The 22,067-nt window shown below is 36.9% G+C and overlaps 1 protein-coding gene across 2 annotated transcripts in view; it reads left to right on the top strand.

Moving 5' to 3' along the window:
* The first annotated feature begins 445 nt into the window (after positions 1–445).
* Positions 446–22,067, top strand: part of LOC134803936 (neuronal PAS domain-containing protein 2-like) — a 69,195-nt gene continuing 47,573 nt past the window's right edge. The window contains exon 1 of one of the 2 annotated variants that reach the window (XM_063776763.1): positions 446–596. In XM_063776763.1, coding sequence (XP_063632833.1) covers positions 469–596 — 128 coding nt within the window. In that variant the 5' untranslated portion in view covers positions 446–468. Of the gene's footprint in view, positions 597–10,297; positions 10,873–22,067 lie in introns of those variants that run through there. The other variant, XM_063776762.1, reaches the window with a different exon arrangement.

Here is a 22,067-nt window from a genome sequence, read left to right as displayed (position 1 = left end):
GCGGAGATGGCTTGATAGGCGCGTAGGGAGCTTAGTTTTCAGACCGTAATTTCAAGCAGATCCAATGTAAAATATGTGACCTAGAGTTGGCAAGAAATCGAACAAATGCCTAAATAACTTGCCCAAATTTTAAAAGACTACGATTAATTATGAGTATTACAAGTCGAGCTGTAAGTTACTTTTGGAGTCGTGATTCAAAAGGACTCCAGTTCATAAACACAGTCCTCAATTTTGAAGGTCCGACTCAAAATGGGTTATGAACTTATAAAAATGATTGTTATTGATAGACTGTGTATTGCTTGTATACCTATATGTAATTATGTATATTCAAGCTTCAAATTATCCAGTAAAGATTTGTCTTCGGGATCTGGGATCTGGCGTGTATTAACTTTGGATTTTTATTTATTCCGATACTTTTGCCGAGTGTACTGCAATTGATTCGAGTGCTTGTCCACAGAACCGGCAACCATGACGGAGGCGCGCAGGCCCGGCGTGATCCGAAGCACACAGGAGTTCATCGAGGGGTCGTCGCCGGTCACTTCGCCCATATCTACTCTATCCGGAGATGACGACTCGCCCACCGCTTCTAATACCAGGTAACTCTCAACCGTATATGAGGCGCCGTATTGGGCGCCATGAGTCGGGCTGATCAGCACGTAAGGGTTAAGGAAAGCGTGGACGACAGCAACGCCACCCCACTCTATCCGGAGATGACATATCTCTCTCTCTCTCTCTCCACTTTCAACTCAGATAACTCAAACCGTAGATGGCTCTCGTCATCTGAGACGGCAACCATGATCGAAGGGAGAGCCGGGGTGAGCCAAAACAGGCAAGAGCTTTGTTGCCCATTTCCACTCCACATCGCCCTATTTAAATATCTTAAACTCGCCCTCCGTTTCCCACGCCAGATAATTTTCCTGAACTTAAAAAAGAACAAGTAATGAGAAAAAAAAATTAAAATACCGTAAAATGGGGTGTGTAGAGATTACGAGGGCAGTTGGGTTATGAATGGGGTGAGGAGGGATGGTAGTCAGATGGTATTTATAGACGAGAGTTATCACATTGTTACGTTAATACTTTATTATCTTGAGATGTCAAGCTATTGGGTAATTCTTATTCTTATGCATTTTTTGTGTAACACGTAAGAATAGCATGTATTTTTGTGAAAATAAGTATACTCTGTATCAATATAATTAGCAATTTACCTCTAGTTTTAGGTCAACCTAAATGTATTGTCCTAAGAGTATTAGAAACATATAAAAACATAATTACAAGTGCGAAATGTCACGGACCGTGTAGTGTGACTTCCCCAGATTTTGTGATATTTGATTTTTTTTTGAAAAATTATGAAGTGATTTTGAAATAATTTATATCAAATATAAAACACTAATCCTTGTTCTACAACACTGTTCAAAAATTGTATGGATTTATAACGATTTTATATAATTTTAAACAACATACATTTTGTGATTAGTTTTCGCGTCACCACCGCGCGTGGTAATATAAACATGCGGTACTCGGTAGAAAATTATCTTTACTACTGGCAGTCTTATTAAAGTTTTTTTAGAACAGCAACACTGTGTTGTTGTCAGGTTTACTAATGGCTGAAGGGAGAAATTTTGTCGAAAATTATTTATTTGTGTTCATTTGAAAAAACGGTCAACCTTAACGCGTCACCGCCGTGTTAGAGTTTTAAAAGTAAGTTGCAGTTTCACGTTATTGTTTGTAACGTAAGATATACCTCATACATTGCAGATTAAGCTAATTATTTAACATTTGCAAAATCAAAGGAACTGTTTATGTAATATCGAACATGTTCCAAATTATCACGACCGTGGCCTCAAAAATCTGTCACCGCCACGGACTCTTGAGTCCACGTTCGTGATATATAGACACGTGGTCGTGTCATTCTTAATTCGTTTGATTAATTTAGAGGCACATGCACTTTTCATAAATGCATTTTTATTAGCTACAGATCATTTGCTATTTTTGCCCGACTGCCAAAGCAAAAAAAATGAGTTTCGCTTGTATGTATCTATGATGTGTATCGAATTCTTTGTCTCGCTCTACAGCCTTTATAGTTTGACGGATTTCAACGTCTGAGCTGTCATTAGGTTTGTCGTAGTCATAGGAGTGACTTAGGCTATGTTAAAATAACTATATAAATCAAAATAGCCGAGTTGGCCACCAAAATGCCGAAATGTCACGACTGAGGGACACTTTGTCACAACCGTGTTTATGTACTCATTTTATTTACCTTTCCTGAGGGTATTATGCTTGACCATATGAATCAAAAAATAGCTTTTTGTATGTACTTTTGATATATGTAATAATAAGTGAAAAATAAATATGTTTATGACAAAAGTTTTTTTTGGACACAATTTAAGAATCACCCTATTGTAATATTGTGTCAATTCTAGCAGTTGTCCCATCTCGCTCAATTCCTATCCCCGTGGTGAGCTGAGATATCCTACTATGTATTTATTGTGTTTATCTTTGAATCTCTGAAATGAAACGACAGATTATCATTAAAAAACTAAAGTTCATACTACAGGAACACTTTAAATAGCTAGTTTGTTAGTGCACGACACTTTGCACTTTGTGACTATACGCTGAAACTTGGCACAGTTGATTCTTAGCTGGGCATGAGCAGATACAGACCGGTAGACATCGAGAGCCACGTCTCATTTAGTGGGGGGGAGGGGGGAAGTTCGACGCCGCCGCGCTTCACTAGGAGCAACATTTCTCTAAAACTGTTCCTATTAGGGCATGTGATATATCATTTTCGGATAAATTAAGGATGAGGAATTTATTTTTGAAACCAAAACAATGCACTTTCTAACAAAAAAAAAAATAAAGTAGAAAAGACAAAAAAACGTATCTTGGATTTTTTCATAATTACCAATTTTTTTTTAAAGTGTAGTAGGAATCTGAAAACCAAAAATATAGATGTAAAGCTACACTTATTACGTTTAAGAAAATATATAGTTTATTATACAAAACTGTTGTTACATGGGAGATAAAAAATAATATTAAGCGTGGGTCAGAGTGATCTCAATACAAAATATTATTAATTTGGGAAAGTTACTTACAATTTGTTCTACAATCGTTTATTTTTTTAGTTTTTCATAAATAACTCGTAAACGGTAGCCCACAGCAAAAAAATATCTTTACGTAAATAATCTGTTTCAGATTTCTTATAAAATAAGTGCTACTTTTTTCGCTAAGATCAATATTAAAAAAAAATTGAAGGGAGAAAATAAATACTAAGGTCCCCTTTTTTAGCCATTCTTAAATAACTCGTAAAGGATGGCCAATAGCAAAAAATTATTTAATACATGAATAATTAGCATAAAATTTGCTACAAAAAAGGTTATTCAAACTTTTTCGCTAGGATCAAAATTAAAAAAAGGGGACCTAAGTATTTATTTTCTCCCTTCAATATTTTTTTTAATATTGATGGTAGCGAAAAAAAGTAGCACTTATTTTATAAGAAATCTGAAACAGATTATTTACGTAAAAGATATTTTTTGCTGTCAGCTACCGTTTACGCGTTATTTACGAAAAACAAACGATTGTAGATCAAATTATAAGTAATTTTCCCACATTCATAATATTTTGTATTGAGATCTTAAACGTAATAAGTGTAGCTTTACGACTGTGTTTTTTGTTTTCAGATTCCTGCTACCTTTAAAAAAAATTTGGTAATTATGAAAAAATCAAAAATACGTTTTTTAGTCTTTTCTACTTTATGCTTTTTTTTTGTTAGAAAGTGCATTGTTTTTGTTCCGAAACTAGATTCCTCATCCTTAATTTACCCGAAAATGATATATTACATGGGCATTTAGTGGGGGGCTAATAGGGGGACCTATTAGGGCTAATAGGTATAGTTTTAGAGAAATGTTGCTCCAAGTGAAGCGCGGCAGCGTCGAACTTTCCCCCTCCCCCCCCCCACTAAATGAGAGGTGGCTCTCGACGTCTACCGGTCTGTTTCTGTTCAAGACCAGCTAACAATCAACTGTGCCAAGTTTCAGCGCATAGTCTCAAAGTGCAAGGTCCCCATACAACGGTGTGCAGTAACAAACCAGCTAAAAGGGGCCAACTGATTAACAGTCCGCCGGACGGTATCGGCCTGTCAGTTAGAACAATATTTTCACAGTTCCGAACAACTGACAGGCCGATACCGTCCGGCGGACTGTTAATCAGTGGGCCCCGTAAGTAGTATATATATTATATACTAGACGGGCCCGCAGCTCCGCTCGCGTAAATGAAATAAAGAGTTTGTCTTATGTTTAGTTAAATACCGATATTATTATGTATTGAACCCTGCCAGGTTTATAACTGTGATAGGGACTTCTTATTTGTTACCGATATTTGGATAACTTAATTCTCAAATTTATCAAAAAATTATGTGATTTGATAAAAGGCAAGATTGTATTTTTTCATCTACGTAGGTATTTATTTAAAACTTGTTTCAACATACAATTATTATTTATTTTTATAAGCCCAATTGCAAAAACGTTCATTAGATTAATTTCCGCCTTAAGACGAATATATACGACCACCGCCCATAAATCGCATTTTCATACAAACGTAAGTAGTCCCCATTTCCCTTTCTGGATATTGACATTACTTACGACGGCTACGGTGAAGCAACGACCCAAAATGAGTCCTGTCCTCCGAAACCAGATCACGCCATGTTTCCCGGTCTTGCGATAGCTTTCGCCAGTCGACATGACCGAGGTTGAGCAGATCTTGAGCAACTACGTCGTTCCAGCGATACCTAGGACGTCCAAGTACGCTCTCTTCACGGCTCGTATCCCGAGCCTCTGAAGCTGAGCCGCTTTGGTCTTTCCAATGCCCAAATATATCACCACTATAACGGAACACATCCTTATTTCTATGGCAACAAACTTATATTACGATATATTCGGCTACTTTAGCCGTCACTATATATGTATTTGATGCTGACTGTACATTTGGGGGTTGCATTTTAATTACGCATTATAGGGAGGGGGGAGGGGGTAGGAAATAAAATACCACCCTTCCCCCCCTCCTCCACATATAATACGTGATTCAAATGCCAACCCTACATTTGCTTCATGAATGTGTAGTCGCCATTAGATATATATCGGAGCCACCAAGGTCGCTCAAAAATATCTGAACATGCACTTTAACTACATTATAATTTACATTGTTCAGATATTTGTGAATACCTCGGCCGCTCCGATATATCTGATGGTGACTGTTCAGCAAGAAGAAAAAATCCTACCTGGTTGAGTCGTATCGTATCACGCGAGAAAACAGTTCCCGAATTGGTTATATCTCTAAAGTCATTAAAGTATAATTATCACACACACATTATTACGGGCACCATCCCACGAATGGCAATGTTTGCCGACGCCGTGAAAGCCAATCTGAATAATATAACTCAAAAAGAAATTTAAAACAATAAAATACAAATTATTAACACGATAATCATACGACAATACTAATTTGATTGATGTCATGTATGGCATAAGTCACTCGTATGGGCATAGACAAAGATTGAGGTTGGCGGCACTTTTTATTTTACTTCGTGTAATAAAACGCCGCAATAACTGTATACCAACATGACAAACATATAAATTTGGTATGTCTGTAGCCCCACATCAAATAATTTTGTCTGTACCACCATCGAAACGAAACTAACCGAGAGTTGCCGGAAATAGCCGATCATCGTAAAATGAAGATTGTTATGAAAAATTATTTTCCTTATTGTAAATTAAATACGCATCTAAAGCGATAGTTTTTATGTTCTAGTTTTATTCTCATATGTAGATAATATAATTAAACAGTTTTTTCTTATCATACGTGCGTTGTAGGTATTCGAGATACGTGTCAAAAACTTTTGTTAGAAATTTGTAAGGCGCCATCTCTCTTCTTCGCTCGTTTTTTATCCCGTTCTGGATTTTCAATTTTATATATATGATGATATATATAAATCAACGTGCCACATATAAAAATAAACTTAAATGAGGTTTGAACTTCGGATGTGTCCCAACTCACCCCATTTTACGGTAGTACCTACTTGAAACAAATGTCATAACTATTATCGTGTATTCTTGTTTACTGCTAAGTGGAGAAAGTAATACCTAATACTACCCATATTCCTAGATATGATTTACTACTTTCAAATGAAAGTCATTTCAAGTACAGAACATGCTTACAAAATTAAGTCCTATAAATAGACATGAAGTAAAGTTAGGTGTCTACCTTCATAAAATTTAATGGGTCTGCTATCGTATCAGTATGCTCTCTGTTTCTAACCCTAGACATACATTTTATCTACTTTGCTGAGGATTTATGAACATCACGCGCAACTTAGTAGCCAGTTGGACGTTTTGTTTACCCTTTTATTCGAGGCGCGGTGGACTGATGCGGGGTCAAGAGATTGCTCGTCACCAGTGGAAAATGTAAATTTTCCGCGTTTTATTTTCAGAGGAAGTACATATAGGTACATGCCTTATAATCAGTGATCGTATATTTTCCAGCATAACTGAAATGGTAAATTAATGTTAATATTAACGTAATTAACGCTAATTAATCATTAGGGTTGAAATTATTTATACCAATTCCGTTAACACCACTGTGCTGCACCAATAATGCTGGAAAATGTACGATCACTGCTTATAATACTCCGCTTCGAAACCATTTTAAAAATGCGGCAGATTTTGTCACTGACAGCGTCGTCGTTGAGCTACGCCTCGATGAAAATAGGCAGTTTTATCTGTCACGCCGTCTTTAGTAAGCAAATTGACGTAGTTTTGCATTTTCAAGGTTGTAGTTGCCTATATACCTAGTAAAAATCAATAGAAATTGCCAATAATGTAAACAAACCAATTTACCTTCGTTACTTCGTACTCACTTAATCAGTCAAGTTCTGACTTGATGAGTTCCATTGGGAGAATTCTTCAAAACTTGATGGTTTCAGATCCAGACTTTGAAACGTACTCAAAGCACGAAACTTTTTAGTGACATGACTTACATGGCCAGACAGGAACGAGCACTGCAGAATGCAGATTCACTAATTTTAACAAAAACTTAAAACTAAAAATGGACAAATAAAATTGACCTTTAATAAAAACCCGACTTCAAAAAGGATAAAATAAAATATTATCCCTTTATATGCGCTAACAACCGATATGTTCAAAATCGCTTTTGCTAAGTGAATTCCAGTACCGAGCGAGCGAAGTCAGCGAAGTGGCGAGGTATGCATGTCTGAGGCTGCTGCCGCTGCTGGGGATAAAAAACTTCTCAGTACTTTAAAACATTACTTACTTACTTCGTAGCTAATCATGCCGTCTACCACAGCCAGTACTTTGAGACAAAGGCTTTTCATTAAATCCTGCCAAGTGAGCCGCTAAGGTACCTTGAAGCGTAACGGCGAAATAAATAAATTGTTTAATAAAAGTGCAATTGACAGCAAGCGGCCACAAAGAAACCCTTTTAATGTCTTTCTTACAATTTTTTTTTTAGATTTAAACTGACCAAAAGCGCGTTCCGCTAGCTGGCGCGGATGCACGGAGCGGGCGCACGCACGCGGGTGACAACTGCATTTGTAGTTAAAATCCATCGCACGCGTTCGCGCCCAGTTAGCGTTGCTCATGCCCACCCGCTCCGTGCAACCACGACGCCATCGCCAGCTAGCGGACGTCCTAAAAAAGGGCTACATAATGCATTACTAGTATGTTCTTTAAAATAAATTTAAATAATTCATCTACAAACAGCAAAACGTCATCGAGCAAAACTCTACATAATTGTTATTAAGAAGTAGGTATGTAATATTACCATCAACACACTCTTTGAATAGTTTATGCACGCTAGCGTAGCGTAGCTAGGTCTAGTGAAATTTAGCACGCTTATTTTGAATGGGAATAAATATGTATAGGTAAAAATCGTTAATTTCGATTCGGTTTGTAATGTACCGCTTCGGTTTTTTCATGTCACGGTAAGTGTAGCAACAGCTTTTACTCATAATTTCTTAATTCCAAAACGTAATTTTATTTTTAATACTAGAAATAACTGTCGCCATCATGTTTTTGTTAATATTATGGGAACATATTAAATTCTGTTCAAATGTTTTGGAGCATCTTATATGTACCTAATCTACTATATCTATTTAATGACGATTATATCGTATTCTTATTAGAGTTAGACCAAGAAAATTTTACGACGATTTAGCAGTACAAGTATTATTTTAAACGTCAAACTTTAGAACTTTTTAAGAAGGAAATTATGTAGGTACCTACATATTTTTTTTTCAGTTTATTTCTTCTGATATCCTTAGCTTTAACAGAGCATCCAGGGCATTAATTCCAGCTACTCATCTGCCCACGAATCAAAACTTGTCAAGACAAATGCAATTTTGATTTGTCAAATTTAAGATTCAACAGTCAATATTTAAACCATCATTTTATTGATGTTGGTGATGATTCAATGGAACAGAAAGGCTTTTTATAGGCCACTGGGCGGCTAGAGGTTATATGATGCATCTAAAGTGAGCAGGGTTAGTTTTTGGGCAGAGTTCAGACTTACGCGTACCTCACGAACGTCTGCCTTTTTCCCGCCAAAAAATATTTGAACCCGGACTTTGAGCAGTTATACCTAAAGTAAAGACAGAATTTTGTATGATATAATAAAAATATGTATGCAAAGTACACTTCATACCTACTTATAAATGATAATATTATAAATAACAATATGCCTGACCTGAGCCATAAGACGAGAAAATAATAAGCCTAAATTTTTAACTATATTAAAAAAACACTACCATAATAAATAATACATATATTGTAGTAATTAATTACCTACAATAAGTTATTAAGTTACATACCTCTAGACTGATGACCGATGAGACTGATAATGAGTCAAACTCATTATTGAGTTTTGCGGGGCTATGACTATTATTTTAGAATATCTTTGTATTTCTTTAAATAAATAAATATATATAAATAATAATATTATTTTAACTTTTTGAACAAAAGTGAAGCAAGAAATAAATCGCTTAGGCATGCCAATTGTCGATAAAGGGCGTTTTCAGAAATAAATATTGAAAACCTGATTCTTTCACATCTGGACGTTCTTGGGCTCATTCTACTCAGAATCGACAGCATTCTCCATCCCACCATTGAAAAAAGATGTCCCAAAATGTCCATTCCATTACGTCACGTTTTAGTATGAATAAATTTTTCACTTGTATGTGCGTGACGTAGAGGAATGTACAATTTTCATACAAATTTTTGGGACATTTTATTTTGTCATCAGAATTGAATATGCTAGTGATTCTGAGTTGAAAGAACCCAAAAACACCGGGATCTGTGAGAATCGGGTTTTCTATATTTATTTCTGAAAACGCCCAATTTTATAATCCGCTTGCATTGGCATGCGGACTATTTTTCGTGCATTGGCACGTTAAATATAAAAATTTGTTTATCCCTAAAACGAGCTATGCCCTTAAAAGGTCCATTCGCCATCCTGACTGATTCACAATATCTCTTGTTTTATAGGGTGGTCCAAACCTTGACGTAAAAAAATTTGGCTGTTTCATACATTTTGGCTGGTCCATTTTCTATGGAAGGGTAAAAATTTTTTTCGCGATTTCGGGGTTGGTCCCATAGTAAAACTCTGCTCAGTATTATCCCAAAACCTCCTTCGCAACGGGAATGCAGTTATTTTTTAGCCAACCTGTATCGGAACCCTGGAATTTCATAACAAAAGTTAAAAGTTTAAAAAATCATAACTCGAAAACTACGAAAAATCGGCTAACATACATGGGGTATATTCTGATAGCCCACGACGTGAGGAATCTAAAAAAAATTTTTGGACGTCAAGGTTTGGACCACCCGGTATAGGTAGGTAAGTCAATATTTTTAATAAACGGTATCGGTAGTGTACGTTTCAAAATGGGTATCTATCCCTAAACTGAACTAAAATTATAACTAGTTACGTTACGTCTAGGTAAATAGGTACTTACTAAATAAATTCAAGAAGTGTGAAAACATTGTTCCCGAGTGTATAATAGCGTAGGTAGGCATTATAATACTACTTGATGTGCAACAAAATTGCAACTCTAGGCACTTGAGTCAAATAGTACACAATAACTACCAACTTACTAATTATACTTGTTAGTAGAGCGAGTTGCCAATTAGCGGCCAACTCTCACTAAAAATATTGATCATGCTCGACTAGGGACTCTTCACGCGTCTTAGTGGACGCTGCAATTTTGTAGGAGTGATACATACTTTAAAGTGCTTTAACGCTGCGTTATCGGATAAACTATTTGTTTGATTCGCAAGTGCATAGGAACCCGGTTTACGCGAAAACGGTTCGTTCCGATTTAATTAGTCGAAGTGCATCGCGTGTCGCAACGGTCAAGCGAAAAGTCGGTGTTGACATCTCTTAATACAATAATTAATAGAAGTGTGAACAGTGTATGACAGCCGTTTATCAGTCGCCGGCTAACTACGTAAATACATAGTGTACGTAGGAGTGCATCGTGGCCAGATAAAGGATTTGCAGTATGTTTATGCGTTGGGGAGACGAGGCGGGCGGGGAGCCGGCAGTGCGCGCGCGAGTTGCCCGCGATGCACGCGTGCCGCCCGCCGCTGCGTAGTATTCCTTGCACCACGAGGGCCACACCATGGCCGAGTGGGCTCTCAGTCGCGAGTGGCCCGGTCGGTCCTGCCAGCCTCCGTTCCAGGGCTACGACTACTTCCAGCAGCCCCCGCCGCAGCCGTTCGAGTCGCAAGCGCAGGCGTTCGCCCCGGTGCAGCACTCCGGCCAGCTGCCGGGCTTCATCGCGCCCGGCATGCTGCCGGTCCAGCCCAGAGGGTAAGTTCTACGTAGGCCTCCCGGTTGCGGTTTCATTCGACAGTCGGGTTTTCCCGAAGGCAATAAATTTGGAATGAAATTTTGTCGTCGTAAAAAAGGTAACTTTGTAACGATATTTTTTTCATCTCTTAAATGTGAGCCAATTGTTAATAAACAATTATCCTACGGCCTTGACGTACCTATAATTATTATTTTGACATTTTTTTTGAACGAGCGCTTACTTTAATAAAGAACGTTTTTGCTATTCCATGCATGTAGGGTACCTAGGTATTTTGTATTACTTATTTATTAATAATTACTTTTACTTCAGTCATAAAAATATATAATTATAACGACATGTCCCATAAATTATCAGCTCTAAGTATGTACAACAGTGAATTAGCTCGATAAGTAATACTCGCTACGGTGTGGCTTAGGTTAGTATAGATGGGTATAATTTAACGGTACCTAACAATACTATTTATTCTAATATTGTTGGATATGAATGTTTACCTGGAGTATCTCATTACCTATGTTGTTTTTTATTGACCAAGCGGAGCGAAGGTCTTCGGTTCGGCTTGAACAAAAATGGTTTCATATACGGATAGGATGGTAAACCATCCTTAACATCCTTAAGGGTCAAGTAATGCGGTCTGTAGAGTAGACTTTACAGATCACTTTTCTCGACTGATGTTCGTGCAAGTTTGTGAGCAGGTTCCATATTTATATATAGGTTTTCATTTATAATTTTACCGTCAAATTAGTTTCTTTTTCAAAATGGCGCCTTGAGAGTGTGCGTGGTCATGGTGTATAGATCATAGTTTATAAATATAAAAGATTAGAGGTAAAAATACAGGCTATTTAGCGCAGGTCGTATTAGAAATGTCGTAGAGCAGAGTTAATATGATCACGGTGAGGAATCGGAGTGAGTATAAAACAGGAAGACCATTATGAACATAAGACGCGGCGTCTAGGCGAAACTGGCCGGTGCTTGTTGCCAACTCCCGCTATTATGTATAGTTTATCACACACCATTTCGATACAGTTATCAAATACGTTAATACAATGGGAATAAATAATTAAACTTTAATAACTTTTCGTTATATTTAGCAATAGGTACTTACAAACTACCTAGTTAACAAATTAGGGTACTTACGTACATAAATACATATACATATATAGGTAGATACTCATAGTCATAGATACGCATTTATGCGTATAATATAATCCGTAAGAGTCGAGTAGGCGTAACCATAATGAACTCAAATATTTTTAATATGTACCTACCTATTATTTTTATCTCTTCACAATCATAAACGTTTACTGAGGAAATTATTAATAATGTTAGTATTATTACAAATTTTGCTACTTAATATAAAACTGAAATATTACAAAGTAAGCAATTGAGGTATTAAGTATAGAATCATACAATTATCTGTTATCATGCTTACTTCCTAACTTAATACCGGGTGGGCCCTGTAACAGGAGCAATAAATTAAGCTGTAGGCTTTACTACTCAAACTGACCAGCATTTGTTCAACTACTTTTACAAATAAATTGTGTTTTGATTTTTAGTACGTTTAAAGGTCTAAGGCGCTATGTATTGCGAATTTTGTTATGTTTAAAGCGTAACAAGCAACGTCAATTACAATGATGACACCGTACATTGAAGATAGGTGTAATAATTAATTTGCACTAAAAATAGGAAGTCTATGGACTTCATCATTTTTAAAAGTTGTTAAACAGAAGTTTTATCGTTTGAGGAGTACAATACACAGCGGCTAAAAAATAACTGCATTCCTGTTGCCAGGGAGGTTTAGGGATTATACTGAGCAACTTTTACTATGGGACCAACCCCTAAATCGCGAAAAAATTTTACCCTCCCATAGAAAATAAACCAGCCAAAATGTATGAAACAGCAAATTTTTTTATTCGCGATTACGGAGTTGGTCCCATAGTAAAAGTTGGTCAGTATAATCCCAAAACCTCCCTGGCATCCTGGCAACGGGAATGCAGTTATTTTTTAGCCTCCCTGTATATGTTTGTGGCCCTGTAACGGCTGTAACACGAGCAAATAATAATGGCCCACTCGGTATGCTACTTATGTATTTAATGAGGCTTCATTTGGTCGATAAGTAAGTAACGACTCGTAGCTTGATGGTTATTATTAGGCACCTACATGTTGTGAAATGACCGTTCAAACCTCCCCTCCTTTATCTTCGTAACTACTGGGTCTAAAATTAAAAAAAGAATACAAAAAATAGATGATAGGAAAACCTATTAGATGTTTTTTTTTAAGACATTTCACTCAGGTTTCAAATAAAAAAATACATTGTTAAAAATTGTGTAATGTACCCTTGGAACGCGAGTCCGACTCGCACTTGGCCGGTTTTTTTGTTCAAGTCGGTGCAAAGTTAGCTTAGATGGACTCTATTCTACTATTATTGGGTCAATTTTGTACTTCCAAATAACAACATACTTCAGGGGATCTAGCCAGGATGGCGATAGCACAGAATAAATAATAGTACTGCCGTACAGAAAGGAAACTTCCTACAAAACCGAAGTTTGACAGCGGTTCAGGGTCGAATCATGCTGTCCCTTTCTAATATATGGCACTATCCCTTTCGGCTATTTAGGGTTGTCAAAATTCAAGCCATTATCTTATCTGTGGTCGTGCACGCAAAGGGACGTCGAGTTGTGTCAACCCTAAAAATTGCTCGGAGCAATGCTGAGCCGAGCGGAGCCGAGTTTGGCCGAAGTCAGGAGTTTCGCACCCCTGGCGATAGTAGATGGAAAACGTCAATCACGTGACACGTATGTTGCAAACGCAACCTTTTATTTCTATAAAATCTCAATAATATTCCTAATGCAGTCGGTAAACGCAGCCATCGGGCTCGGCTAGTATTCGGAAGCTTTTTCTAAAGCACCGATAGGAGCGCTCCACATACCCTGTATCGCGGCCAATTAGAGGCACCTAAATCTAAACCACCTTTTTTACTGTTCAATTTCGCTAAATCACTCTCTCATCAGCCTCCATACCAGTAACACACCACTTCTGCAGGCATTTAAGCGTTTAGTTAAGAAGCTCTTGTAAGCTAGTACTTTTGGAAGATTATATCAGTTCACTATTAAGAATTGAAGCTTTTTATTTGAGTCGTTGAGATCCTGACCTGTACGGCGGCTACACGTTGCTGCTTTTCTTTTGGCGTTTGTTGTTGCACAGTCAGCATCAAAAGGAGCGGATGAGACATCACGCCAAAAGTATCTGCCACCCGGGAATACTTTTCCAAATAGAGATGTAGGTAGGTATCTCTACAGTTCGCGTTCAAAAGTACCTGCTACATACACTCTAAGAGGGAATATTACGCAAAACTCTGCGTAGAGGGCGTCACAAGCGCTATCACAGGGCATACCGCGAAACACGAAAAACGAAAGTTCGGTTTCTGCCTCTCTATCACTCTTGCCTATTCGATCGATAGAGAGGCAGATAACGAAATTTCGATTTTCAGGTTTCGGGGTAGGCCACCTGTAAACAAACTGCCTTTATGCATCAATGTCATTGTGAAAACTTGTCAAAAAACTGTTTAAGGCCGATTATGTAAGTATAAGTTACTCTATGGTTTACTAAACAACATAGTGTGGCACTCTGGCGGCAGAACATTGCAGTAATACTCCCTATTGTTCTAGGGTGGGCAAATTAGAAGGAAAAGTGAACAATATTAAGTATTTCCTTTCACCTATAAACATAATTCATTTTAGTATAAGGTGGCCAGTTATTGAAAGTATTTCAGTATTTCCTTAAAAATATATTATTTCGGGTTGACAATTAGGTACAAATGGAAAATAATGTCTGCCAAAGGCTTAGAGGATATAACCAACGGAGACGCCATGTCTAAAATTTTCGGTACAAAATAGTCTGCCGTTTTTTGCGGGGGAGGGGCACATCAAATGTATAGGTACGTCATGTCAGATAAACGTCAGTCCATACATATGGTTGACAAGTTGTTGACCATTGGCCGCCTATTTTCGACAGAGGGGAACGCCTGTTAATGGCGGCTCCATTGTTAATTACTCCGAGGCCAAAGGACACCTCTAGCTGCATGGCAGATGTGAACTCTTTTAATCGCGTTTCTCATCACATTTTCGCACATTTCCAGCGTTATCTCTGTGACTGTGCCCCGGATATTTTTTTAACCGTTGAAAGTTTATCGGCCTGTTAGCTTAGACTCATCCTTTTAGATAACCCCACTACACAGAAAAAATCAGGTGCAGTTAAATCTGGGGATCTTGGTGGCCAATTAGTATCAATATTTTGATAATGAAAGCAAAGCAAAAAACAATCGAAACAAGCGAAAAACGATCCATAACAAATTTGCCGTATTTATACAAAATAATTTTCATGCAACAACTGTCAAATTTGCCGCCAAAACAAAATAGTGGCAAAAAAGTTGTGTATACGTCCAAGTTGCCCACCTTGTACATTTAAAGACATATACATAGGTATCTCTTTTTGTTAAGTTACCTACTTAGCGAATGGTAGATACTTTTGACGCGTAGTCTGGCCCCGTCATGAATCTAGGATATACCTGGATCTGGCATGAGTGGTGGGGGTAACTGACAGAACGGGATAGTCTTATGTATCTTTCAGTAGTAGTAGCAGAGAAAGCGGTATTATTGCTTGTCCTTGTCACAGTCTCACTTTTTGTTTGTTCCCCACCTTTTTATTAGTATGTTGAATGGTGGGCAACAAATGAATTCGACCAATCACAGTGTCGCATTTGCGTATGTTTTGTCCCTCACGGAGGCACGCGTATACCACTTCTATGCGATCCTACCTTCTATGGGCCCCGTAGACAACATGCCTATCGCTAACGCTACGTAGCGAACGAAACGCAACTGTCACTGTCATACTAATATGGAAGAGTGATAGAGAGACACGAAGCGATTCGATGGCGAAGCGCAAGCGATTGTCACCTTGGCTAGGCCGCCTGATCCGCTACTTTTGATGATGACTGTACGATTGTTATTTTAACTAGGCCCCCAGACTGACATGAAGCGTGATGGTGGCGTTTAAAAATCAAAGTTAAATTAAATTATTGACCAGTAGCTTTTTTGTAAGCAATGAGAGATAATATACCTATTATTGTGCTTGCTCGTATTTTATCTAATTATTATAATGTTCAAATCACAACTACCGAAAATGATAGATAGAGATCATTTGACTGATTAGCTTAACTACTTAGCAGCACTTAATAGCACTTTCCATTTATCCGTAATAACTACTTATTGATACTAGGAGGCTTATTCAAATAAAAAAAACTTATAATTGCGTTTTTGTCATCCAACTAGCACATTCCTCATACAGTCCACCACTAGCTATCAAAAAGTATAGTGTGAGGGGCGGTAAGTATCATATTTTCAAACCAAATATGCCTCCATACTCTATATAGTCTAGGTGCAGAGACTCAGAGAGCCTACGAGCGAGCATCTTTCTCTGTCACTCAGGTCACTCTAATTAGGTACGGCTTAATTGGAGTAAAAGAGAAAGATGTCCACAATTTGCGAACTTCGGTGTTCGCGGTAGACCCTGAGAGCGCCGGCCGTCGCGTGAACAAACAACAGGCGGGGGTCGGCGAAATTAATGAATTCTGACTAACGCTTCAATCTACCCCTGTGTGATTGCTGCACAAGTTCCAGTTTGTTGAAATAGCAATGTGCAATCCTACTAATCCTACTAAGTACTAATACCTACTATAACTATGAAAGTTTATATATTTAAATTATTTAGAAATATAGAGTGCCTACTTAGAGATGATTGTTGCTGCAGGTAATTTAGGTATTGCAAGTCTAGTTAGTTTTTAATCCAAAAAAACTATTTAAACAATAAAATATGTATACCAATAGTTTATTAAACGCGACGGAAGATTTGGTGATCGCACGGATTTTAACGTTTTACCTGAAAGTAAGTACCTATACTTCTGTTTAAATTTTCTCGTCCTCAGAAAGTGGCGTTCTCAGAAAGTGACGTACTCAGAATGTGACGACCTCAGAAAGTGACATACTCCGCCTAAACCTCCAAAAAGTGCTAGTACTTTCGTACGGAAGTTATTTCTCCGGATAAGCACTTATGTACAGCCGTCAAACTCTAAGATTAGTTAAGTACAGTATATACATGACATAAACGTATAATAGCTTTTGTAACAGAAATGCCACTCGGTACCAAACGACTCGGTGTCGGATATCGTTTACTACTAATGCAGTTTTGCTTTTGATATATGAAGTTAAGTACATACATTGTTACAAGAGGAATAAAGATCACCTTGGATACACCTACGTGATATCTATTTCAAGTTTCCAATAAAACTGTTGCTGTAAATTCACAGCTTTGACAATACCTTGTTAAAAGCTTCTACATTTGTCTAAGCTATACAATTTGTTTACTCGCTTAATTGAATTGGCTCGAGTGCTGCGTTACGAATTCTAGAAAGTTAGTCTTACTATGTAACCTAGAAATGTGATAAAATTTATCGACCCAGGCTAATCCCGGCATGTAGCAACAGTCTTGTTCTGCGTACTTGTATCACGGCCCTACAATTGACTGGGCAGTGTTATATAAATCCCTACCGCGAAAAACAAAGTCGAACTCTCTATCGCTCTTGCATTTTTAGTAATAATGATAAATAATAATAATTTAGCCTATACACGTCCCACTGCTGGGCACAGGCCTCTCATACGCGAGAGGGCTTTTATGACATATATTACTGTATTAGATATACATATGTGACGTCCCACTACGGGTAAAGGTACCTTATGGCGGTTGGCGCTTACGCTATTATTAACGCCGCCCGCTCCAATATTATTGCGGCGCTATGCGACGTAAGCGCCAGCCGACATAAGGTACCTTTTGCCGTGGAGCGTCACATATGTCACTTAAATAGATTTTGGGCAAAAAGAAAAAAACATGCACTTAAAGGGTGAATATATATATGTAGAGAAATAAACTGTCCAAACTCTTATCAATTAAATTAAATTTACTTCCTAGTTTGTTCTCGAATAATCAATGTGGAATACCCTCTTAACCTTGTTTTCAAGACGAACCACATAAAAGCCAATATTTTCCTGATACAAGTAATCCGCATAACATTTAGTTTTGGATTTATACTCCATCTCTCTTGATACTACGCCTCAATTGCTTTTCATGCCTTGTCAATATAATTAAATGCATTCAACTTGAAACAAAATTGCTGTAAAAGCAATAATAAATTTATTCAAGGCAAGGCTAAATGGGTTACGAATTTGTGTGTTTATCACAGATATTTGTTCATGAGTTATGGATGTTTTTTTATATCTATAAGTTTTTATCTATACCTATGTAGGTATTAAGTATACATACATATATATATACGGTGTTTTTTTTTAAACTACGTTAACTTCGGGATATAGCTATTAAGTACCTACATTTAAGTGTACACACTCGTAGGGGCCTTATCAGATAAAAATAAATCATTGATTGTCTCCAAAATGGAGTAGGTATTACCCAACTAACATTAGGCGCTAAATATAAGGGTTAAAAGAGATCTACATAAGCGTCTGTTTACTCCAGAGGTTCTAAAATAGGAGTTATAGCCGGCTATAGCTCCCTAATACCCCCGGATTGGGCACAATTTTTATCACCTTGAGTTATAAAACGGCGCTACAATAGAGTTATAGGATGAAATAAGAGGTAGAAGAGCGCTAAAGTAGTGCTGTAATAGCGTTGATTAACTACTTAGGATTTAAAAGGTTGCAAAATAAGCGACTACTAACTATTTGAGTAATATTGTAGGGCCATATAGATGATACTTTCAGCTTTAGATGGTATATTAGCATTTAAAGTCAATATTTGTAACACTCAAGAAGGTAATTTCACATTTTTTCCGTAGCGCTATCTGCTTTGGTTGCAGATGTTTCCATTTTATATTATTATTCGTAAGCTTGCCCTGTGACAGCTTTAAGTCAAATGTAATGGCGGATAATTAAAAGCAAATAATTATTTTAGTTCACTGATGCCGGTGTTATCTGTGGATTTCTGATGGCGAAATTAATTACACTGTCAATAACTATATGTATTACTAACAAAATTTTAAAGGGCCTCTGATCATTTGCATATTTATTTGAATATAATATTTTTTTATTTTTGGTCCACCGTATTTAATTTTCGAAAAATTACTCAGTATACGTGAAGTCCGGTTTTAAATATAACAATACTAACATTAGGTCAATATTGAGTAAAAGTATCGATTTTTATTGAGTATTTACGTTTTAATTAATAGCTTTTGTTTTGCTTATTGATTCATCGGTCATCTTAACATGGCGCTATAGGCTTAGGTTGTAAGTAAGACTCTAATAACAGTATAAGATGTACTAAGGTATTGAATAACGCTCCTCTGCGACTACATGATCTATAATGATGACTCATGACTTCTCTTTTCGACTGTAAGTGATACAAGAGAGTTAAGTAGCGATTGCGATACACGGAGCTATAAAAGACTTTTTATCGCCTGTTTAGAACCTTAAGTGAAAATTGCAGCTGCTTATTACTCATATAGATGTTAAGGTGGTAGAATTCACTTTGGGCTATAACACTAATGGCTTAAGATGCATTATAGCTGCCAAAACGGCTACTGTGGATCTTAAAGCTATACATGGACCTCTTAAAGACCTTGATGTCACCAGAGCCTGTAAGCTTAGAATATGTAGCTATTCTACAGCCGTTCTATGTCTTTAGGTGATAAAATAAGTGCTAAGTGTCGCTTAATTATTTGTTGGGTAGGTACATTAGAATACCGGTTGCTTTGAGAAAATTGCTGAATTTAAGCTCAGGAATGCACCCTTGAAATTAACGGACTTTAAAAAAACCACCGTGTATATGATCGTCTAGTACCCACAACATAAGCCGTATTGAGCTTACTGTATGAGACTAGGTAACTTTGTGTAAGATTGTCCTACAATAATATTTATACAGGGTGGCCCATTTACATAGATCGGTCAGTATGGGAAAATCAGAAATTATAAGACATACGACGATCTCTTCTTAGGAACCATGTCATCGATTTTAGTAACGAGAAAAACTGCATTCATACATTTAACAAGTTGCGACACTAGCAAAGAGGTACAAACAACCATAGAGACAATTTTACTACCTAAACGAGTTGAATATTGTGTTCAATAAAATGGTGGTAATTTTGAAAACTTACTAAAATAAATTAAAGGATATGAAAACAATGCATTTTATTCATTTCCGACATCATGTTTCATAGTAACACTGCTTAAGACCTACACAATCAATATCTAAATAGAAATAGGTAGGGTTAGTTTTATTTTTCAAAACGTCCGGGTTCGATTCCCGAGCTGAGTTTACACATTTATTTTAAATGTATGAATGCAGTTTTTCATGTTACTAAAATCGATGACATAGTTCCTAAGAAGAGATCGTCGTATGTCTTATAGTTTCAGATTTTCCCATACTGACCTATCTAAATGGGCCACCCTGTATATTTATTTATATATCAAAAATAGATAGATATCACGATATCAGGAATAGATAAATACTCCGGAAATGCACGTAGATTTCCCGGGGACATAAACCGTTTGATGGAATTGCGTTGAATAAAACAGCAGGAAATGCAGGTGGTAAACAATCAGTTTGATTAATAAAACTGCCAAGCGCGAGACGTATAGTCTCGCCCTTCATGTTCCGTACAATATCTACTCAAGCTGGATAAGAATAACGAACGTATAGAAACTTATTTACCTATTGGTCAACACAACACCAATTTATTGTCATCCGACTAGGGTTATGATTTTAGCAGTTTATATCGATGCTTATTTGATGTGTAAACCTCTTATTCATAAAACTTTACGGGCCTGATTTTGTTTAATTACAAATACATACAACACTACTACTTACAAATACATAAGTCAAAATGACAGATAAATACAAACGATTCATAGCTAATACAGGCCTGTAGCGCGTTTATGAATAACGCCATATTGTTTAAGTTTTTATGGTCTTCATTACATTACATAGGCTACAGGCCTACAGGTTTACCTACGGGTATGTAGGTACCTACATATATTTTTGATTGATGCGATTAGCTTTGTTTTGGCTGGTGGAATGTCGATGCAAGGCCCGCGCTTTTGCTGCGTCGCTCAATAAATAAGCACCTTGCACTCCTGTTCTATTTCAATTGATGCAGTTTTATTAGATATCTTTCTTTACCTTGTTAAAAACATCAGAATACATTATCTCTAAGCTATACTTTATACTCATTAATTATTTTAAATTAACAGGACTATTCTAAAATAAGTTTAACTTATAAGTCTAACAACCAGTTTCCGTACGAATACTACTACTTTGTTGTTCATTTTTCTCCACATATGCTTGGAACTAAAAAACTGGCCCATTCAAATATATATACTTATTACTGGTATTTTTACTGTTTTCGTTTAAATATTCCTTTAACCCATTAAAGGCGGAATGGTTGGATTTGTAAAATTTTTTGGTATTACTTACTGTTCCCGAGTTAATTTCAAGTAATTTAAATCTTAGACAAAATATTATATTTTCATTTTTCATCCAAAATTTGGCACCGCTAACCGCTAATACTAACTGGGTAAACTATACCGCGACCGGTGACCGTAAACTTATGATGAAATCGTAAAAATAAAATATTAAGTTAGGATAAATTACACACTCATAAAAATTTGAACATTCTTTATGATTTTTTTTTTGCCATGGCGTTTATAGAACATAGTTCATGTATGAGTTTCATAATTATAGCCTTTTGTAACAGTATATGACGATAGTAGGTACCTGGCACGTTTGCATATATATATATATATAGTGTTACAATGACATGCATGTGCACTCTTCATCGTCTCCTCGGCGCTGGCCGCCTGACCACCAGTAAATCCCCGTTCCCCAACCAATCACTCTAAGTTTGTTTCTTTGTTTACAACTCGCCTTCAACTCCCAGACCATAATTTCTATGCGTTTATAAATTACCTGCTTAGATTGATCAATTAACTTCAATTTTCTTATTATGATACAATTGTTCCTACTCTTTTGAGTCATGAGGGCCAATTAAGCCTCCAGGTAAAAATTATAGTTAACAAGCGCATTCTGTGCTAATAACTAGGACATTCTATAGCGTTTTTGATCAATTCCAATGTTA

Source organism: Cydia splendana, chromosome Z (genome assembly GCF_910591565.1).
Source record: "Cydia splendana chromosome Z, ilCydSple1.2, whole genome shotgun sequence".
Taxonomy (NCBI): domain Eukaryota; kingdom Metazoa; phylum Arthropoda; class Insecta; order Lepidoptera; family Tortricidae; genus Cydia; species Cydia splendana.
This window is presented reverse-complemented; position numbering and strand designations above follow the sequence as displayed.